Source organism: Microcaecilia unicolor, chromosome 5 (assembly GCF_901765095.1).
Source record: "Microcaecilia unicolor chromosome 5, aMicUni1.1, whole genome shotgun sequence".
NCBI lineage: Eukaryota > Metazoa > Chordata > Amphibia > Gymnophiona > Siphonopidae > Microcaecilia > Microcaecilia unicolor.
The window spans coordinates 357546416-357566932 of NC_044035.1; the positions used below are offsets into that span (position 1 = coordinate 357546416).

At 49.8% G+C, this 20517-nt stretch overlaps 1 protein-coding gene across 1 annotated transcript in view; it reads left to right on the forward strand.

The window, feature by feature from the left end:
• The window catches only part of CPNE7 (copine 7), a 110539-nt gene extending 91863 nt beyond the window's left edge, over nt 1-18676 (forward strand). Inside the window, exons 7-15 of the mRNA XM_030202750.1 lie at nt 1790-1888; nt 4300-4386; nt 5307-5366; nt 8190-8323; nt 10993-11047; nt 13032-13083; nt 16320-16453; nt 17322-17558; nt 18539-18676. Coding sequence (XP_030058610.1) covers nt 1790-1888; nt 4300-4386; nt 5307-5366; nt 8190-8323; nt 10993-11047; nt 13032-13083; nt 16320-16453; nt 17322-17558; nt 18539-18676 — 996 coding nt within the window. The remainder of the gene's footprint in view (nt 1-1789; nt 1889-4299; nt 4387-5306; nt 5367-8189; nt 8324-10992; nt 11048-13031; nt 13084-16319; nt 16454-17321; nt 17559-18538) is intronic.
• The last annotated feature ends 1841 nt before the right edge of the window (nt 18677-20517 follow it).

A 20517-nucleotide genomic window follows, 5' to 3' on the forward strand; every position in this document is an offset into this window, starting at 1 on the left:
CCTAATGCCACAATAATATTCCAGATCTTCTCTAAAGCATACACAGCTGGTCTTATTGATGACAATGACACTGCTAAACTGGTTCTGGCTTCAGGTGCTCTAGAAAGAGATTCAATCCCTTCTTCAATTGGAATTGCTTGTAGTTGTAATTCTGGTACGATGGAAGAGCTTCCTGCTTTCTTCGAACCATCGCATTCCTGCACGGTGGTTCCCGCAGGAGCCTCAGCTGCTGGCTGGCAGATCGATGGAAGGACTGCCTCTGGGCTCAATGAGATTCCTTTGGTGGCCCTCTCCCTCAGTCCAGCTCGATCCATCAGCAGATTTTGATCATCAGGGGACAGTGATATGCTGATATCCAGGAGTAAGGAGGTAGACGCTCCTGCCTTCTGAACTCGCAGCGGATCCCCAGTAGGTGTCAACACTGCAAAATCCTCGAGTGTACTTGGAACAAGTCTGGGCATTGAATTAGAAGCCACTGAAGCCACAGGGCAAACTCTCCCGCAATTTCTTCTTAGGCATTTTCGAAGCAATTCAAGAGGAGCGTCAAAACAGTCTTCTCTCTAGGACGCCATCTTGTCCCGCCTCAGGGTGACTCTTTGTTCTGCTTATTTGATGATATAAACCGCACCGGACCCGTTTGTGGAGGGCGGTGGTATATATGTGTTGATATTGATGCTGTGAAACTTAGTGACTAAATTGTTTTGCTTTCTTCTTAGTTGTTATGCACGACAACAGCTAGAGACTGAACCATGTAGTTTGCTACTGCTTGCTATACATAGTAACATAGTAGATGACGGCAGAAAAAGACCTGCACGGTCCATCCAGTCTGCCCAACAAGATAACTCATATGTGCTACTTTTTGTGTATACCCTACTTTGATTTGTACCTGTGCTCTTCAGGGCACAGACCGTATAAGTCTGCCCAGCACTATCCCCGCCTCCCAACCACCAGCCCCGCCTCCCAACCACTGGCTCTGGCACAGACCGTATAAGTCTGCCCAGCTCTATCCTTGCCTCCCAACCACCAGCCCCGCCTCCCAACCACCGGTTCTGGCACTGCTTGCTATGTGTACTGCCATCTAGTGGTGAAGTACTGTTGGCTTAGAACAGTGGCACCCTATGGTTAAATTGTAAAATCGATCCTTTGAAATCTGTTGACAGTGACATCTAATGGTTAAAGATAATATGACACTAGATTTCATTTATCATTCTTTCCAGGTCCACAGAACTGCCCCTTCCTTTCCTTTCACTCCGGTCTCACAAACACAAACACAAAGACAAACACACACACACACGGAAATAGGAATTCCTTGAGCTTTGTTCTACATATTTTCCCCATTTGTTTCACATTCTACCTAGATTGTAAACAGGGTTTAGGAATAATATAATTATGTCTAAAATGGAGGAAAACTGAGTCAGAAGGAAGGAAGTAAAATATAGACAGGAGGTTATCTTGCATGACATGTAAAAACAATTTCACAGTCTGTTTAGAACAGGGGGGGTCCAACCTTGGCCCTCTCTGAGTTGGGTTTTCAGGATTTCCCCGTTGAATATTCATGAGATCTATCTGCATACAATAGAGGCAGTGCATGTAAATAGATCTCATGCATATTCATTGGGGGAATCCTGAAAAACCCGACTGGATTTCGGCCCTCGAGATCCAAGCTTGGGCAACCCTGGTTTAGAAGGTCCTTTCACAAGGAGCAAGGACGGGGAGGATGTTGGCTTTTCTTCCTCCAGTCTTCCTGTGTGCTCACATTCACTTTAGTTCTGGGTTTCTCTCCCTGCAGTGCTTGGTCTGGGACTACGACTCCCGAGGAAAACATGACTTCATTGGAGAATTTTATGCAACATTTGAAGAAATGCAGAGAGCAAAGGGAGGCAACAAGGTTTGTGACTCAGTGCCGTAGCGAGGGTGCCTGACACCCGGGGCGGGTCGCCGCTGTGCACCCCCCTGGGTGCAGCACAGGCATGGCGCACCCCCCTCCAGAGCGCACCCTCCCCTCCCCGAAACGCACCCTTACCTTGCAGCGGGGGGCAGGCGGGAGGGCCGATCCGCCCCCAGTGCACATCACTGGGAGCTGCGTCGGCTCTGCTGCTTCCCTGCTTTTTCTGCCCCGGAACAGGAAGTAACCTGTTCCGGGGCAGAAAGAACAGGGAACCAGCGAGCCGACACCCCCCCAGTGGCGTGCACCCGGAGCGAACCGCCCCACCGCCCCCCCTTCCTACGCCACTGTTGTGACTGAAAAGAACAAGGTAGCTACTGTCTCCAAGACAGCACGAAGATGAGCAGAGCAAATGACATTATCAGCCAATGACAAGTGAACAAACTGAGGCACAGGGAGATAGAGGGATATTTTCAAAGGCTTAGACAGCATTTACACAAGCATAAATAGAGTTAACCTGCCTCACATCTGCACATGATTTTGGCCACAGAGAGGAAGAGGAGGCATCATGGGGTTGAGGCTGGAAACTATCGATGCAGGTCCATAAAAAACACACTCGCAGTTATGCGACAATTATATAAGCCCAAATTCCACCTAAGCTGGGTGAATACACGTTTGCGACATAGCATGAAGTTTACAGGTGAGCAAATGGGCGGGGCTCACACGGATGCATGTAACTTTGGGTTCCTGAAGCCTGGATTGGCCACTGTCAGAGACAGGATGCTGGGCTTGATGGATCCTTGGTCTTTTCCCAGTATGGCGGTGCTTATGTAACGTCGTATGTCATGCACATATCTCCGGCACTGAGACACACAATTAAACCAGCTCACATCTATCTCATACGTGCTTAGATTATTCTAGAAAGGAAAGAAGGCACCTGCTGCTCCTTTAGAGTTATAGAATCACCCCCTAGATTTGTACACTTCAGTTTCAGAAAGTGTGTGCACAGCCACCTGCAGCTTATGGTCATCATTTGACAGCATGAAAGCGTACACGCGTGTAATTCAAAGAGCAGTGCACACAGGTGCTGTCACCCCGCTCTGTGTGCACTGGCCTGAAGTTACACAGTCAGAGCTACAGCTGGAAGTAACTCTCTTCTGTCAGGATTCCTCCTCACTTGTAGGGCTGATCACTTGGCCTGCCTCCTCTTTGAAATGCCTAAATAGGAGAGGAAAAGGTTACAGGATATGTGATTCTAAATGTTGGCTGAATATAAAAATGCCCCTTTGTATGCTGTAGGGGAGGGGGTCTGTTCACTGTGTGAGTGTAGATTGCTGAGGAGGGGGTCTGTAGCTTGAATGTGTGTAGATTGCTGAGGAGGGGTCTGACGGTTGTATGCATATAGATTGCTGAGGAAGAGTGTGTAGGCTGTGTGTAGATTGTTGAGGAGGGGTCTGTAGCTTGTATGTGTGTGGATTCCTGAGGAGGGGTCTGTAGCTTGTGTGTGTGTATAGATGGCTAAGAAGGGGTCTGTAGGCTGTATGTAGATTGCTGAGGAGGGGTCTGTAGCTTGTGTGTGTGTTTAGATGGCTGAGGAGGGGGTCTGTAGGCTGTATGTAGATTGCTGAGGAGGGGTCTGTAGCTTGTGTGTGTATTTAGATGGCTGAGGAGGGGTCTGTAGCTTGTGTGTGTGTAGATTACTGAGGAGGGGGTCTGTAGCTTGTGTGTGTGTAGATTGCTGAGGAGGGGTCTGTAGCTTGTGTGTGTGTAGATTACTGAGGAGGGGGTCTGTAGCTTGAATGTGTGTAGATTGCTGAGGAGGGGTCTGACGGTTGTATGCATATAGATTGCTGAGGAAGAGTGTGTAGGCTGTGTGTAGATTGTTGAGGAGGGGTCTGTAGCTTGTATGTGTGTGGATTCCTGAGGAGGGGTCTGTAGCTTGTGTGTGTGTATAGATGGCTAAGAAGGGGTCTGTAGGCTGTATGTAGATTGCTGAGGAGGGGTCTGTAGCTTGTGTGTGTGTTTAGATGGCTGAGGAGGGGGTCTGTAGGCTGTATGTAGATTACTGAGGAGGGGGTCTGTAGCTTGTGTGTGTGTAGATTGCTGAGGAGGGGTCTGTAGCTTGTGTGTGTGTAGATTACTGAGGAGGGGGTCTGTAGCTTGTGTGTGTGTAGATTGCTGAGGAGAGGTCTGTAGCTTGTGTGTGTGTAGATTGTTGAGGAGGGGTCTGTAGCTTGTCTGTGTGCATGTAGATGGCTGAGAAAGGGTCCATAGACTGTGTGTAGATAGCTGAGGAGGGGTCCCTTGAGGTCTGCTGATGAAGCCTGGTGATACACATTCATGCAGCTGGAGGCAGAGCCCTGCCAGATTTCTGTAGGCCTCCTGGGCTCACTTGAACTTTTCTTTCCCCCCAGGTGCAGTGGGACTGTATAAATCCGAAGTATAAAGCCAAGAAAAGGAATTACAGGAACTCTGGAGTGGTTATTTTATCAGACTTGAAGGTATCAGTGATAAATTCGTTCTGTGAGTGACATTTTGGGGTAATGTTATAAAGCCATGTTCATGTGTACTTGGCCGCTCGTAAAATACTGACCGGGTTTCTGCCAGGTACTGGATTGGCCACTGTTGGAAGCAGGATACTGGGCTAGATGGACCATGGGTCTGAGCCAGCAGGGCTATTCTTATGTTCTTATGTAAAAGTCTGCCCAATAACGTGATGTAGGCATGTACATGGGCGGAGTTTGGGTGGCTGCTGGACAAAGTTCAGTGTGCATACACAGATGATAAAATATGGTAATTTATGCATGTCCTTAAAGACACAGAGAGCAGGTGTAATTGTGAAGGAGGTACAATGTCTGCCACTCATGCTAGTAAATTAGCAGGCTACTTTCTCTCTTAAGCCAGGTGCCCTATTATCAAATGACCTTCTGTCTATCCATGCGCTCAGCACTGCTTCAGGTCACCCACAGGTGTCAAACGCTGTTGCAGGAATTTTGGCTGTCTCCATCTGTGAATCCTGCGCTACTGAGCTCTGCAGGTCTGCTGAGACTGCCTGGGCCACCCTTGGGTGTTGAGCTGTGTGGCATGGGCACAGGATGTCTTGAATACTCCAGCACTGTCGCCTTAAAGTCTCGCTGAGCTGCCTGTGCTGCTGAGGAGAGAAAATGTAGGTTAAGAATGGACCCTTTCCATACCCCACCCTCACCAATGTTTAAAGAAGGGTGCAAGCTCCAGCCCCCACCTCTTCTGCCCTGGCATTTCCATTACGAATAGGGTACCTCTATGCAGAGTATTGGAACGGTGGGTGGGCTCCCTGTTCAGAGGAAGTCGCTTCCTTTGCTCACACCTTGCCCATGATGGGAGTTTAGGGGTTCATTTCCTGGTGATCTAGTATAACCTCTAATGCCTGGTTTGTGTTCAGATTCACAGAATGTACTCCTTTCTGGATTATATTATGGGAGGCTGCCAGATCCACTTTACTGTAAGTAACAGCTTCGTGCATAAGAGCACTCAATCCTACTACAGAGTCCTAGCTTTTCAAAGCACAGGAACACTCAATCCTACCGCAGTCCCAGTTTTCTGTGGCATAGGAACACTCAGTCCTAGCTTTCCATGACACAGAAACACTCAGTCCTACTGCAGAGTCCCAGCTTTCCATGATGCAAGAACACTCAGTCGTACTGCAGAGTCCCAGCTTTTCAAAGCACAGGAACACTCAATCCTACCGCAGTCCCAGTTTTCTGTGGCATAGGAACGCTCAGTCCTAGCTTTCCATGACACAGAAACACTCAGTCCTACTGCAGAGTCCCAGCTTTCCATGATGCAAGAACACTCAGTCGTACTGCAGAGTCCCAGCTTTTCAAAGCACAGGAACACTCAATCCTACCGCAGTTCTACTATTAGGTTTCAATTTACTGTTTTCAAGTTTACCTCATTTATTATATTTATGTTTATTCTTGGTTATTTTACTATTGTTATGCTGTTAACAAAATTGTAAGTTTTATGTTAAACTCCTGCTGTAATTTCTTCATAAAGGAATAGATAAATAAACAATTCGGGACCCTATCTGAATGCACCTGGTTTTAGAGCTGCCCCTTAGTGAAGTGAGCCACTTATCATCCCCAGGGGGTGAGGGAGATCTAGCTGAGGGGACAGGTCCAAGCTTAGGTGGCTAGTTCCTTCGCAGAGCCTGTAAAAGGGATTTAGCACTGCTCAGCTCTATTCTGTGGGCTGAGTGATATTGGAATTGCAGACTGCAGGAATAGCACAGTGCTTGACCAGGGGAAAAGAAGCCCAGTTCAAATGCTACTGCTACTCCTTGTGATCTTGGGTACGTCACTTAACTCGCCATTGCCGGGAAATGCCCGCAGTGCCTGAATGTAACTCACCTTCAGCTACTGTCACGGAACACCTGGCACCCACCTGGGGCTAACCTTGAGGCCACCTGGAGGGTCTGTCCCCAGCACTGCTCAGGTCCACCTGCACCTGTCGCTTGTGCTCTACACTAGCACCCTGCTCCCACAGACTGGGTCTCACTTGCCTCTGGGCAAGTCTCCCACTCTCAGGTTATTCCCCAGTGATTTTTAGGTTACTGGGGCCACACTCTTAAGGGTCCCACAGTTCCCAGAAAGCACCCACAGACCTAACACACAAACCACCAGGATTCTTAGTCAGTCCAGGACAACAGAGCTAATAAACTAACAAGGTTTATTGTCACAGAATTAGAACAGTGAACCATATAAAACGGATGGAAAAGTAACAGGCAATAACATGTAACTGAATAAGGATCAACAGGTAACTGAATAAGAATTAATATTAAAACTGTCGAAACACTTTGTCACTACCTGGGTAGCACCTGGGAAGCCTCAGGAAATTAACTGCTCACAAGCCTTGAACAGGTTCTCAGGACAGAGATATTTACCTCTGTGCTCCCATACTGAGACTAAAGATTACCTTACAGCTCAGGCGGGAAAAAACGGTCACTTCTGTAACAGCTTTACAAAAAAAAAGACAGTCACCGTCTGCTGGCTAAACAAGGGAAATGCACTAGGGAACAATTATGCCTTACATTCACATAAGAAGTTACAGACATAAATCCCCAGTTTCGTCACAAGTTGTAACCAAAAAACCCTGGTAATATACCCCCGAAGAGGAATTGAGGATTTTTAGTTATAACTGAAAAATCACCTGTTCCTTGGTGCTCTGATGATGTCGTCTGGCAGCTGCCATCAGAGCTGACTATTGCGGCAGTGTCTGTTGGTGGTGGCGGGGGAGGGAGCCTGGTGCTTTTACTCCCGCTACTTTGCTGGCTTTGCTGCTGGTACTAGAAAGCTGGGGCGTAGCCAGACACCCAATTTTGGGTGGGCCTGGGCCCAAGATGGGTGGGCAGAAGAACTCCGCCCTGTCCCACAAGTGATTTGATCTCTCCCTCTCTCACCTGCATGCCATATGGTCTCTCAAACGTTCCCCTCCCCCCATACCTTTTAAATAGCAGATTTTCACTGGCAGCAAGCAGCAAATAATGCACACTGCTCATGTTGGCTCCACAGCCTTCCCTCTGATGCAACTTCCTGTTTCCACATAGGCGGGAATACATCAGAGGGAAGGCTGGTATGCAGGAATGACAGGAATTTTTGGCTGGTGGGGCTTGGGAATCCCTGCCAGACAGTTCATAGATGTGCTGCTACTGGTGGGCCTGGGCCCACCCTTGGCTACGCCACTGCTAGAAAGGCTTTGAAATGGGAGACCCGACAATTTCTGGTGTATAAAGGGCTCCTTTGGGGTCAGCAAAGCAGCAGAAAGCAGTGGGACTGGGGTTGAAGGGGGGGGGGGGTATCACTGCTGGGAGAAGGGAGGAGTGGGTGCAGAGGGCTGTGGGGAGTGGGGCTGGGAGTATGGGGAATCACATATCATTTATTCATTTTATATACCGTTTCTTATTGCTGGTGCAAAACAGAATGGTTTACAGTTTTAATACTGTTGCTGAGGATGGAAGAAGGGGGGGAGGAGGGTGGATTGACATTGTTGAGTTTGGAGAAGGAGGTTGGCACTGGAAATTTGTTTTGAGTCATTCAATGGAATCCACCTGAAAAGCTACTGAAACCTTTTGTGCAGTATGAGCACACTGATAAAAGTACCTTAATTGCCTGAAAAAATAAGCTGCTAAAATCCCAAACTATGAACAGCTAGAATCAGAAGCGCTACGTATATGTAAGCAGACCCCGAGCGAGGTATCCGGTATCCCATCCTCTCTCATGAATCCTGTTCCACGGCAGCTTCTGAACACTCTGCTTACCTCTTCTAGGTTGCCGTTGACTTCACGGCCTCCAATGGAGACCCCCGAAACAGCTGCTCTCTCCACTACATCAACCCGTACCAGCCAAATGAGTATCTGAAGGCCTTAGTGGCGGTGGGTGAGATCTGCCAGGACTATGACAGGTACTTCCTGAACACCTCCCGCCTTTCACTGCCTCTCTTTCTCCTCTCCTCTCATGTGTGCGCGTTTGTGCATAACTTTCAGGATTGCTACAACTCCACCCCTGGACCACCCCTCAATTGGCCAATTTCACTATGGTAATATTCAGGGGCACTGCCCGGTTTAGGGCCATTGAATATCGGTAAATGGCCGGCCCAGCAAGGTTTAACCAGACAGGATACTCTCCTGCCTGGTTAAACCATTTTGAATATCAACCCCTAAATGTTTTCATCACAAAATAAGTCAGAATATTGCATGGTGTCTGGCCATCTACCCCATCCTCACATCTCTTCTCTGTGTTACACCCTTCTCCCCAGCTCGTACCCATATGCTGCACTCTTGTCACTAGGGTTACCATATTTTGTCCCCCCAAAAGGAGGACACATGCCCCGCCCCCACCACACACCAGCTCCGCCCCCTGCCACATTTTCCCCTCCCCCCTTTCACACACCCCGTCACCCCCTTCCCCTTACCTTACTACTGCCCTGGTGGTCTATTGACCTCTTCGGGGCAGGAAAGAGCCCCCTCTTTCCTGTCCGGAGAGCTGGCCTGCATGCATCCTTCCTGTTGGTGATCTCGGCGGTGATTCAAAATGGCCGCCGAGAGTTGAAGTCTCGCGAGGTCACTTCAACTCTCGGTGGCCATTTTGACTCAGCGCCGAGATCACCAACAGGGAGGATGCATGCAGGGCAGCGCTCCGGGCAGGAAAGAGGGGGGCTCTTTCCTGCCCCGAAGGCGGATGAGGTCACTAGACCACCAGGGCAGTAGTAACTAAGGGGAGGGGAGGCTAGCAATCTGCCCGTTTGTCCGGATTTCTGGACAAACGGGCAGGCTGGTGGGCGACGGCCCGCACACCAGCCTGCCTGTTTGTCCAGAAATCCAGACAAACGGGCAGATTGGCAAAAGAGGACATGTCTGGGTAAATCCGGACATATGGTAATTCTACTTGTCACCAGCACACTCTCATATCAACCCTCACCTGCTGGTTACGCTCCTCTCTCTAACCCTCACCTGCAGGTAACACTCCTGTCCTCAACCCTCACCTCCAAGTTACATTTCTCTCCCCAACCTTCACCTGCAGGTTACGCACCTCTCACTAACCCTCACCTGCAGGTTACTGTTCTCTCCCCAACCCTCACTTGTGCTTTCCATGTCTCAGCCACTTACTCTGCTGCACAGCCAAATTTTCACACTGTAGTTCTCTCCTCAGTAACATCCCATCTCCAGCACGTTCTCCTGCCCACAAGCTTGTAGTCCTCAGCTCAACATCATTTTCAGGTTTCTCTTTACAGTGCAGTTGGCATCTTTTGTCACTCCCGGGAGAGAAAGCAGTAGCTTTGATCTCTCCAAGTCATTATCTCCTTTGTCCTAAAACATCCAGCAAAGCAAATTACAAGGATTAAAATACGAATGTGATGGCATGATCCTTTCAATAAGTGCAATTAAGTGAAATTCTTTTTGTTGCTGGATGTTTAAGGACAAAGGAAAAAAAGTACTTGACAGAGGATGAGATTTGTGTGCTCTGCTTTTTGTGATTTGTTATATTTTTGGAAACTAGCATAAAATCAGAAAAAATGAAGCAAAATTAGAAGGCTTAACATATAAAGAACTGCTTTTTACTCACATTTTAACTAACAAGTTGCAGCAAATGAGGGAGGTACTGGGATTATGTACTAGGTAGTGTAGTATGCCAGGGCACATATGATACCGTCACTGGGGTATATACAAGGGATTGATGGTAGGATGCCAGGGCACATATCATACCGTCACTGGGGTATATACAACGGATTGATGGTAGGATGCCAGGGCACATATCATACCATCACTGGGACGTATACAAGGGATTGATGGTAGGATGCCAGGACACGTATCATATCATCACTGGGGTGTATACAAGGGATTGATGGTAGGATGCCAGGGCACATATCATACCGTCACTGGGGTGTATACAAGGGATTGATGGTAGGATGCCAGGACACGTATCATATCATCACTGGGGTGTATACAAGGGATTGATGGTAGGATGCCAGGGCACATATCATACCGTCACTGGGACGTATACAAGGGATTGATGGTAGGATGCCAGGGCACATATCATACCGTCACTGGGACGTATACAAGGGATTGATGGTAGGATGCCAGGGCACATATCATACCGTCACTGGGGTATATACAAGGGATTGATGGTAGGATGCCAGGGCACGTATCATATCGTCACTGGGGTGTATACAAGGGATTGATGGTAGGATGCCAGGGCACATATCATACCGTCACTGGGACGTATACAAGGGATTGATGGTAGGATGCCAGGGCACATATCATACCGTCACTGGGACGTATACAAGGGATTGATGGTAGGATGCCAGGGCACATATCATACTGTCACTGGGGTGTATACAAGGGATTGATGGTAAGAGGCCAGGGCACATATCACACAGCAATATTGGAAACCATCTGTGATCACATGACCTCAGTCCATGTTGAGTGTTTGTGGTAGCTTGAGTGTTTATGATCACTTACAAGATTCGAACCAAGAATTGCGCTCTTGGGGGCTTCACTGGTTTGGAGTCTGTTTGCTTTGAAGATCCGTGGACTTTCTGGTAACATAAGATTTGTAATTTTTTCCCCCTAGTGATAAGAAATTCTCAGCTTTAGGATTCGGTGCCAGGATTCCTCCCAAGTATGAGGTGAGTGATGAGTGTCCCAGGCTGTGCCAAGCTCTGCAAGGTTGCAGAAGGAACTGAACTAGGGGTTGGGATGGGGCAGGTTCTCGTTTTCTGGCAGCACCGTCCAAGGTAAACCTACGTCAGAGAACTCAGAAAGATTGCCGCTGCTTCCCATCATATAGTCTATAGGATATAGTCTAGCGAAGCTTTCCATAGCATTATTGACAGATGCTTTCATCCTTCAATCTTAAAATAATGGTCTTAAGATGATAGAGCTCCAGAGTTTAATAGAATCCAAAGTATTTGTTCTCAGTATTGCAAGCCCATAGATGTTTTGTCATGGGAGACTGGAGTTAAAGACTCAGCTTTGCTAGGTGGTCCTCAGCCTGCCATGTGGAGATCTGCATTCCCTCAGGCTGTTTGCAGCTTGGGGGGGAGCCTGGTGGATCCTTTACAGTATCATCGGATTCTGGCTTCAGGGCTTCCACTGTAAACTCATTTATTGATTTCCTGAGATGAGTCATTGATTGGCAGATGCTCAAAACTCCAGCGGCCGCCGGCGCTGTTTTAAATACTACCACAACAGCACTGAGGAATTACTTCCTAATGCTTGACACTAATGACATGCAAATGATATGCGCATTATTAGCATTAGGAAGTAAAGGAGGAGGATGGTGCCTGGCGCATGCGCTCTTCCACCCCTGCCAGCGGAGAAGCATGCATATTTTCCGTTTCTGACACCGCCACTGCTGCAGCCACACAGGCAGGACGTAGATTTTCTTCCGGGCAGACTTTCGGAGCCAGGCTGAGCAAACCACCTCCCCACCGCAGCCGCTACAGCTGCCACCACCACCACTCCTCCGTCCTGAGTTCCTGAGCCTCCTCCCAAGCCCCAGAGCAGTACGTTTGTCCAATCGGAGCTCGGATCCTCTCTTCAGAAACCCTAATGCCAGCTGGGAGCTGGAATTAGGTTTTCTGTGGTATGGGCATCCCTCTTCTCTGAATTTTGCAGGGAATAGAAAAAGACCTAATTTCAATCGCATTAGCATGCTATTTGCGCTAGTCTGGGGCGAGCCCGGTATTTCCAGCAGTGGGGGCTTCTGTGCACTGTGCGCCAGCAAACACGGCTAATGGCTTTGCTTCTGAGCAAAAGTCCGGTGCTAATGGCTTTGCTTCTGAGCATCGGGGCCCAAGTGCTGTGACCCCCCCAAAGACTCCTGAGGACCCACTCAGCACAGCAATGCTTTAAATCCCTCTCCGGGAGGCACACCTAGCCCATCAGCTTTTCAGGATTATCACAATGGATATGCACGAGAGAGATTTGCGCATACTTGGCTTCCAATATATGCAAATCTACTTCATGCATATTCATTGTGGTAATCCTGGTGTGCTTCTTGGTAAGGGGTGGGAAGCACTGCTGTAGAGGATCCCCAGTTCAAAGTGTGACATAAACTGGCTGATTCCTTTGCAGCGATTAGTCTCTGGCATCAGGTTTATACACTGACACTTTTTGAGCAGCTCCCCCAGCCAATAGTGTCCCAAGGGCGGGGCAATGGGGATGGTCCGCCCTGGGTGCAGGCAGCAAGGGGGTGCACGGAGCAGTCACACAGTTGTTGGCTCCGCCGGTCCCCTGCTTCCTTTGATGTTACTTCCTGTTCTGGGGCAGGGGACTGGCAGAGCCAACAGCCCCCTTTCTAGGAAGAAGAGTGGTGAGGGTGATGCACCTCGGGGGGAGGGGGGGGGAATGCAGAAGCAACCGAACCTGGGTGGCAAGCAAGCTAGGTACGCCACTGCTCCCCAGCCCCGCTTTGGGTAAACTGGTAAAATTTACTGTCATGGTGTGGGTCTTCCTCAGATAACAGCGGGCAAACACACAGGGTCCCTTCAAAGGCCTGTAATGCCTCTTAATGTCCTTGGAAGCAGTCTCGGTATCTGGATGTCTCTAATGATTGTCACTGCCTTTCTCAGTTTCTTTGGGTTAATGTATATCTTAATGTCCATTTAGGTGTCCCATGACTTTGCGATTAATTTTAACCCGGACGATGATGAATGTGAAGGTGAGGACAAAGGGAAGGCACCAGTTGCTGGGTGTGGGGGTTTAATGTACCTGCAGGAACTACATGGGGAAAGGGTGGGGGGAATATGAGTGATAAGGAAGGGGGAGGGAAAAAGATTAGCTTTTTTTATACTTCTACTTTTTATACTGTTTTTTATACAGTGGTTTAAAGATTATCATGACTTTATCTTTCATTTAAAAATCTGAATATTTATTATAATTGAGTAATGCTAGGACGTTAATTTATTTTTACTGGAAATAAAACCTTGGAGAAGTTAAGCACAGAAATAGTAGCGGCTTGTGTGTGACCCCACCCAAGATGTGCCACTGTCGTCGCTGGGCTTTATACAGTGAGACCACCAGTGTGGAACAGGCTGGGGTCCGATCTTTACCGGGGTCGTTTTATTATTACCAGAGTCTATGACCTTATGAGCTGATCATCCAATGCTCATACCCTCTCTGTCTCCGTCGTGCCCCGTTCATCAGGTCCCAGTGCTCGGCCATAATGACCTCGGTAGAGCTTTTTCCTGCCAACTGTCTGTTTGCTACTAGTTTCAAGTTTGGTTTTATTTATTTAATATACCACACCAACAGTGGAAACCATCTAGGCCAGTGATGGCGAACCTTTTAGAGACCGAGTGCCCAAACAGCAACCCAAAACCGAATTATTTATCGCAAAGTGCCGGTACTCATTATGGGCGGGGTCACCACATATGACTCCACCCCTATGATAGCCACACCCCCTACACCAGCCATGGCGCATATAAACAGACATCATTGAAAATATTATACTAGTATAGGAGAAAAAAATAACATGATTTTCTTTCATTATAAATCATTTCTGTAAGTTGTTACAGCTCCAGTATACCCAGTGCAAAATAAGACAGCAGATGTAAATTCTCAAATTCGACATATTCCAAACACGAAAATGAAATGATTTTTCCTACCTTTGTTGTCTGGTGATTTTGTTTTTCTATCCATATTGGTTCTAGTCGCTGATTCTGCTGCTCTCTATCTGTTCTCTTAACTCCGTTTCCAGGGCTTCCTTTCCATTGATTTCTTTACTTTCCTTCTTTCTTCTTCATTTCTTGCCCTCCATCCATGTCCAGCAACCATCCTCTCCCCTCCAGCCACAAATGTCCAGCAGCCCTCCTCTCCCCGCTGCCCTGCCTCCCTCCCACCCAGCACCCACCATCAGGCTTCCCTCCCACCCAGCAGCACACAGACAGCACCAGGCCGGCCTCCCGCCCTCCCTCCAACTCAACGAGCATCAGGCTGCCCGCCCGTCCGTCCTCCCTCCCAGCACCAGGAACCCCCCTCCTCCTAAAATTTAAAAAGCGTACCTCCTCAGTTGGGGTTAAGGCGGCGTGCGTCGGCAGCAAAGCGCCTGTGCTTCGCTCGACGCGCCTTCGGCCTTCCCTGTCTCTCAAGCTCTGGTCCCGCCGGAAGGCCGAAGGCGCGTAGAGCGAAGCACAGGCGCTTCGCTGCCGACGCACGCCGCCTTAACCCCGACTGAGGAGGTACGCTTTTTAAATTTTAGGAGGGGGGGGGGGGTTCCTGGTGCTGGGAGGGAGGGAAGGAGGGAGGGAGGACGGGCGGGCAGGCTGTTGCTCGTTGGGTTGGAGGGAGGGTGGGAGGAAGGCTGAAGCCGCCGAACTGGGAGGGAGAGTGGGCGGACCAGCGATGGCGACGGCGCACGTGCCAAGGGAGGGGGCTCTGCGTGCCCTCTCTGGCACGCGTGCCATAGGTTTGCCATCACTGATCTAGGCAGTTCACAAATTTATAATACAACTAGTGGAACTAAGCCCATTTCGTAAAAAATGAAATGGGCCCTAGGAAGACTCTCATTTAAGCGATTTTTCCTCTCTCCCCTGCCATCCCCTCCATGTCCAGCGATTCTTCCCTCCCCTCCCCTTCGTGTCCCACAATTCTTGCCTTTTCTGTGCTTCCCACAGCACTGTGGCCTTGTCTAACCATGTGGTCAGTGGTTGGGGGGGCCGCCCACAGCATTCATGTCTGCTTGCCAGCACTGCTGGGAAGGACTCCCACTTTGGCGACGCGCCTAGCCCGTTCCCTTGGGTCTCCTCCTGGTTTCTGGGGTCTGGAGCATGGCCTGGCCATGCTGCAATCAAGAGGACAGTCAGCCTCTGGTGTTTCACCCCAGACCCGCCGCGGAAGGATGCACTGCCACTCAGCGGCTCTCCCCCGGCCTTCTGTCCCCAGCGAAATCCAGGTTGGAGCTGCGGTAGGCAGGCTGGGCTCGCGTCGCCTCCAGCGTTCCCTTGCCTTCCCTCTCAGTGTCCCGCCCTCCTTTGACGTCATTTTGTCTCTACACGAGGGTGGGACAGTGAGAGGGAAGGGAACGATGGAGGCGAGCTGACGTCAACAAGATGTTACGAACCCAGCCAGCCAGCCATAGAACCCTGAGGTACAAATTATTATAAGGGATAAGGCAATGAAAGGAAGTACAATTTCAATAGGAAGGAAGAATAAAAGGAAGGCGAGGAGACAGATTAAGTCAGAGGATGTGACAGGGAAGGAGAGCAGGGTCACAGCAGAAGGTACATATCAGGGGCGTAGCCAGACCTCGGCGGGAGGGGGGTCCAGAGCCCGAGGTGAGGGGCACAGTTTAGCCCGCCTACCCCAGCCGCCAACCCCCCGTCACTTTTGACCCCCCCCCACCGCCGCCACCGCCACCAGGTACCTTTCCTGACCGGGGTCCCCAACCCCCGCTACTCGAAGTCTTCTTCACCACCGGTCTCCGGCGCCTTCGCTGATCTGTTTCTGTGAGTCCTGACTCCTGACATCCTGCATGCACATCCTGCACGTTACGTGTACGCAGGATGTCAGGATTCACAACTCACAGAAACAGATCAGTGAAGGCGCCAGAGATCGGCGCTGAAGAAGACTTCGGCTGGCGGGGGATGGGGACCCACGCCAGCAAAGGTACCTGGTGGCGGCGGCAGCGGGAGGGGGGATCGAAAGTGGTGGGGGAGGGTCGGCAGCAGGGGGGGAGTCAAAAGTAGAGGGGGCCAGGGCTAAATCTGTGGGGGCCCATGCCCCCACCAAGCTACGCCCCTGGTACATATATGCCCTGACTCAGCCAGTATCATAATTAGCATCTTGGCAAAGGACTGTCTAATTCTGTTTTTAAATTTGTCGAGACTACATTCCAATTGAAGTTAGGGTTACAATCAGTTCCTTAGTTTTACTGTTTTGTTATTGGCTTCTCACCAGGAATCCAGGGCATTGTGGAGTGCTACCAGAACTGTTTGCCAAAGATTCAACTGTATGGCCCGACGAATGTGGCACCCATCATATCCAAGGTGGCAAGACTGGCAGCCGAAGAGGAGCAGACGAAGGAGGCTTCCGTATGTACCTGCCCCTCATTATAAGCAGGAGCGTAGCTACGTGGGGCCACGGGGGCATGGGCCCCGTAGATTTGGCCCTGGCCCCTCCCGCCGCCAACCCTCCCCCACCGCCGTCGTCGGGTACCTTTGCTGGCGGGGGTCCCCAACCCCCGCCAGCCGAAGTCCTCTTCTCCGGTGCGACCCGCGTTGCTGATCTGCAAGGGCAGGCTTCTGTTTCTGTGAGTCTGACGTACGTGCAGGATGTCAGACTCACAGAAACAGAAGCCTGCCCTTGCAGATCATAAAGTGGCCACGCCAGAGAAGAGGACTTTGGCTGGCGGGGGTTGGGGAGCCCTGCCAGCAAAGGTACCCGACGGCGGGGGAGGGTTGGCGGCGGCGGGGGGAAGAGGGGGTCGAAAGGGTTGGCGCTGGGGGGAGGTCAAAGATGGTGGTGGCGGCGGGGAGGTAAAAAATGGCAGGGGGGGGTCGGCGGCACCAGGGGGGGCTAAAATGTGCCTCCTCACCTCGGGCTCTGGACCCCCCTCCCGCCGAAGTCTGGCTACGCTCCTGATTATAAGGCTCCTTTTCTGCCTAGAACTGCTTCATTATATTACTATGGTTGCTGAACGGCAAGACAAGGTCTCATTAAACCTGTTACAGCAGCTCAGTGGGGTTTTCCAGTGAGACAGTATTAAAGCATTAAAGCAGAGACGTTTGCACCATTACAAGGAAAGTGCAGTGGGAAAGTCGTGCTTTTTTCCACTTCCCCCACAGTGTCTTCTCATGTCGTGAGCTGGATGGGTGGAGAAGAGGCCATATTCCCAGTGGTGGTGGGCCATTCGTCACTAGCTGGACTGGTTCTGACTGGTTTCTGTCTGTTCTTTTCCAGCAATATTACATCCTGCTGATCCTGACTGATGGGGTCGTCACTGATATGGCAGACACCAGGGAGGCGATCGTCCGTGCATCTTACCTTCCTATGTCCATCATCATCGTTGGGGTGGGGAATGCAGATTTCACAGACATGCAGATCCTGGATGGGGATGATGGAATTCTTCGCTCTCCGAAAGGGGAGCCCGTCCTCAGGGACATCGTGCAGTTTGTACCATTTAGAGACTTCAAAAGTGTAAGATTTTCCTCCCTCATGTTTTACGAGGCACTGAGTTCAAGTAATATAGTCTTACTGCCTTCTAAGACTTGAAAGAGTGAGGATACATTTGTAGCTGGAAAGAAAGGAATATTAAGGACCAGGAGAAGATGTTTTTCTATTGGGAACACCCTTTAAAGTGATTGTTCCTGCTTATGCTGCTTCCAGTACCAAAATGGCCACCAGGACCTCCTGTAGCAGTCATGAGAGGCTGGCTCAGGAACCTGTGGGGACAAGAGCAACTGAGGATCACTCTTGCTCAGAAGAAGCAACTAGACCGCCAGGTCTTTTAAAGGTAGGCCCGGAAAGGGCCTTCGGGTGGTGAGAGGGTGGAGGAGTTGGGGTCAGATAGCCAGCCAGTCCAGGAGGGAAGTCCTGCCCTCCTCTGATGGGGGGAGGCAGGGTGGCGGTGGTGGAGAGTTCAGGAGTTCAGTTTTAGCCAACCATTTATGGCCGAAACTTGAATCTGGAGTTTGGGTTGGTTTTGGTGCTGAATCCAAAACCAATATTTGGTTGCCTTCTAATCTGGAGGAGGAGACATTAGACGAGTGTCTGTACATGAGCCATAGCCCCTTGTTCTATAACTTGGCGCCAAGTGTGTTCGTAGTTTATAGAAGACTGGCACTTCTGCATGTCAGAGGCATCAGTAATTGGCATTTATGTGTGTACGTGCTGAGCACTATTCTAGAAAGTACACATCAAAATTGCTTAGTGAGGGGTGGACACATGGGTAGAGCTTGGGCATGTTGCCAAGGTGCACCCAAGTGCCTTTATAGAATCGGCATCTACATGTTGACGCCAAGTTATTGACTTGTCTGCATAATGATGCCTCATAGCACAAAGGTTAATCCACTGCAGATGAAGCTCGAGAGCTCTTTTGGTCTTCGGGCTGATTGATGGGATGAACTGGGCACTGCTGAAACGTATCTGGAATACGAAGGTGTCCTCTTTTTCCCCAGGCTTCTCCCGCAGCATTGGCGAAGTGTGTCCTCGCAGAGGTGCCCAAACAGGTGGTTGAATACTACAGTTACAAAGCGTTCCCCCCCAGATGTCCCAGGATGGAGTCTCCTGATTCTTCACTCAACTCCCCTCAGTGAAACGTTTCCATCCCGGTCCACGCTTCATATCTCCGTTCATCAACTCATCACAGGAGGTTCAAAGACAGAAACCTGGCAGCCCGTTCTTTCATCACCATTATCATCTCTGATTGTCCCGTCCTAGAAATGAAAAATGAGCATCAGGTCTTGCTGGTTACAGCTGCTGATTAATGACTCCAGAGAGGATTCTCCCAATGTGCTTCACAGCATCCCCTGAAGAATGACGTGAATTATTTTTTATGTGACCCATTCACTCCCACGCCTCCTGGGCTGGGAGCAGTGCTGAGAACTCAGAAACAAGATGCGGGAGTTTGTGCATAAAAGATGTCGCAGACCCCGGGAAATGCACAAATGTCAGTGATAGAGACCAGTATGTCTGGATTCTGTGTATTTGACCATTGTTTCCCATCCAGAGGACCATCGCAGACTGGTGTGCCACCATCATAGAGAACTCACCACTACCTAATGCTCAGTTCTCTTCTGCTATTAGCACCCAGCAGGGCCTCTCTGATGTGTGAAGGCTCCTGAGCACCTGCCTCCCCCTCCCTTGATAGAGCCTGTCCTGGAGTGTGGGAAGGAATGGGCAACATGCAGGGTGTGGATAGGTAGCTTCTGCTTTGCGTAGCAGTTCCATTCCACCCAGCGCTTCCTGCTTTGAGGCTGCTGTGTATCCCCAGGCTGAGTGACGTGGGGCGAGCATGCACTGAGCATCAGATGTGACTCACTCCGAGTGCTGGGAGCAGTTGCAGTGGAGGAGCCCTGGCAGCCACATCCAGCAGTCAAACTTCATGAGCTAACTGTCCACACCACAGGGACGTCTCTCTTCTCTTGTACTTGTGTATCTAGGAAGCTGGTGCATTGTGACGGGTACATGCGTGACTCTGCCCCATCTCCCATTTTCAAATGTGGAAGGCAGACTGGTGGGCTTTCTCTCCATCTGACACTGCTTACTACGCAGAGGCTAGGGTCTCGCATAGTTTTAACGTAAGCGCTCTTGGGTTAGAAGTGGTTGTGGAACATTGTATCAGAAGGACTCTATACACCCTGCCACCAGGATATACTTGTTTATTAATATAGAGACTGAGACAACATGATGGACCCTGGTTGACTTGTCAGATGGAAGTAGTGGATACTGTCTCATGAGGTGAATGCCAGTAGTATCACACACCAAAATGTGGGGTGGAGGGGTCTTTAAAGTGACAGCCTGAAACTCTCCAGAACGTAACTATACTGGAATTTAGTCTGTTGCTAGAAGGAGAGGGAGAGAATCAGCTTCCTTTTAGGAGTGTCCTGACATTTTGACTTGCTTGTACTTGGCTATGTTACAAACCCTTTGTCAAGATGGTTCTGGAAGCTGATAACATATTATCTCAGTGTTTGCAGGAAGCGGTTGTAGGAGGTGAGCTTTTCAGCTTTAAGATAAACCTAATTGTAGGGCCTTGCACTGGGAATGGCAGAATCTGTCGGCGCTGTCCTAGAATTAGCTTCTTCAGAGTCTGCCTTCTTCAGTAAAATCCAGCCGAGAGGAAGTGTGTTCTTGGGCTGAGCGTGAAAAGGAAGTGGCTGTCTGGTTTCTTCTTCTTCCCACACTGCCTTGGGTGAATCTCTTCATAAAGGTGGTTAATAAATCTCAATCAATCATTCAAGAGGGAGCATTGCCCAGGACCCCCCAGGAATTTGAAGTGGAAGGATGGGGTTTTGAGCAGGTGTATTCTTCTGATATCATTGTGTGAAACTGTCTGCAAAGTCAGTGATTTGGGGGAAAAGGGAGACTTACTCCGAGTGAACAATTTTTCCCCCTGACAGAGTGTCATCTTTGGTGTCTTACACCCAGTCACTGT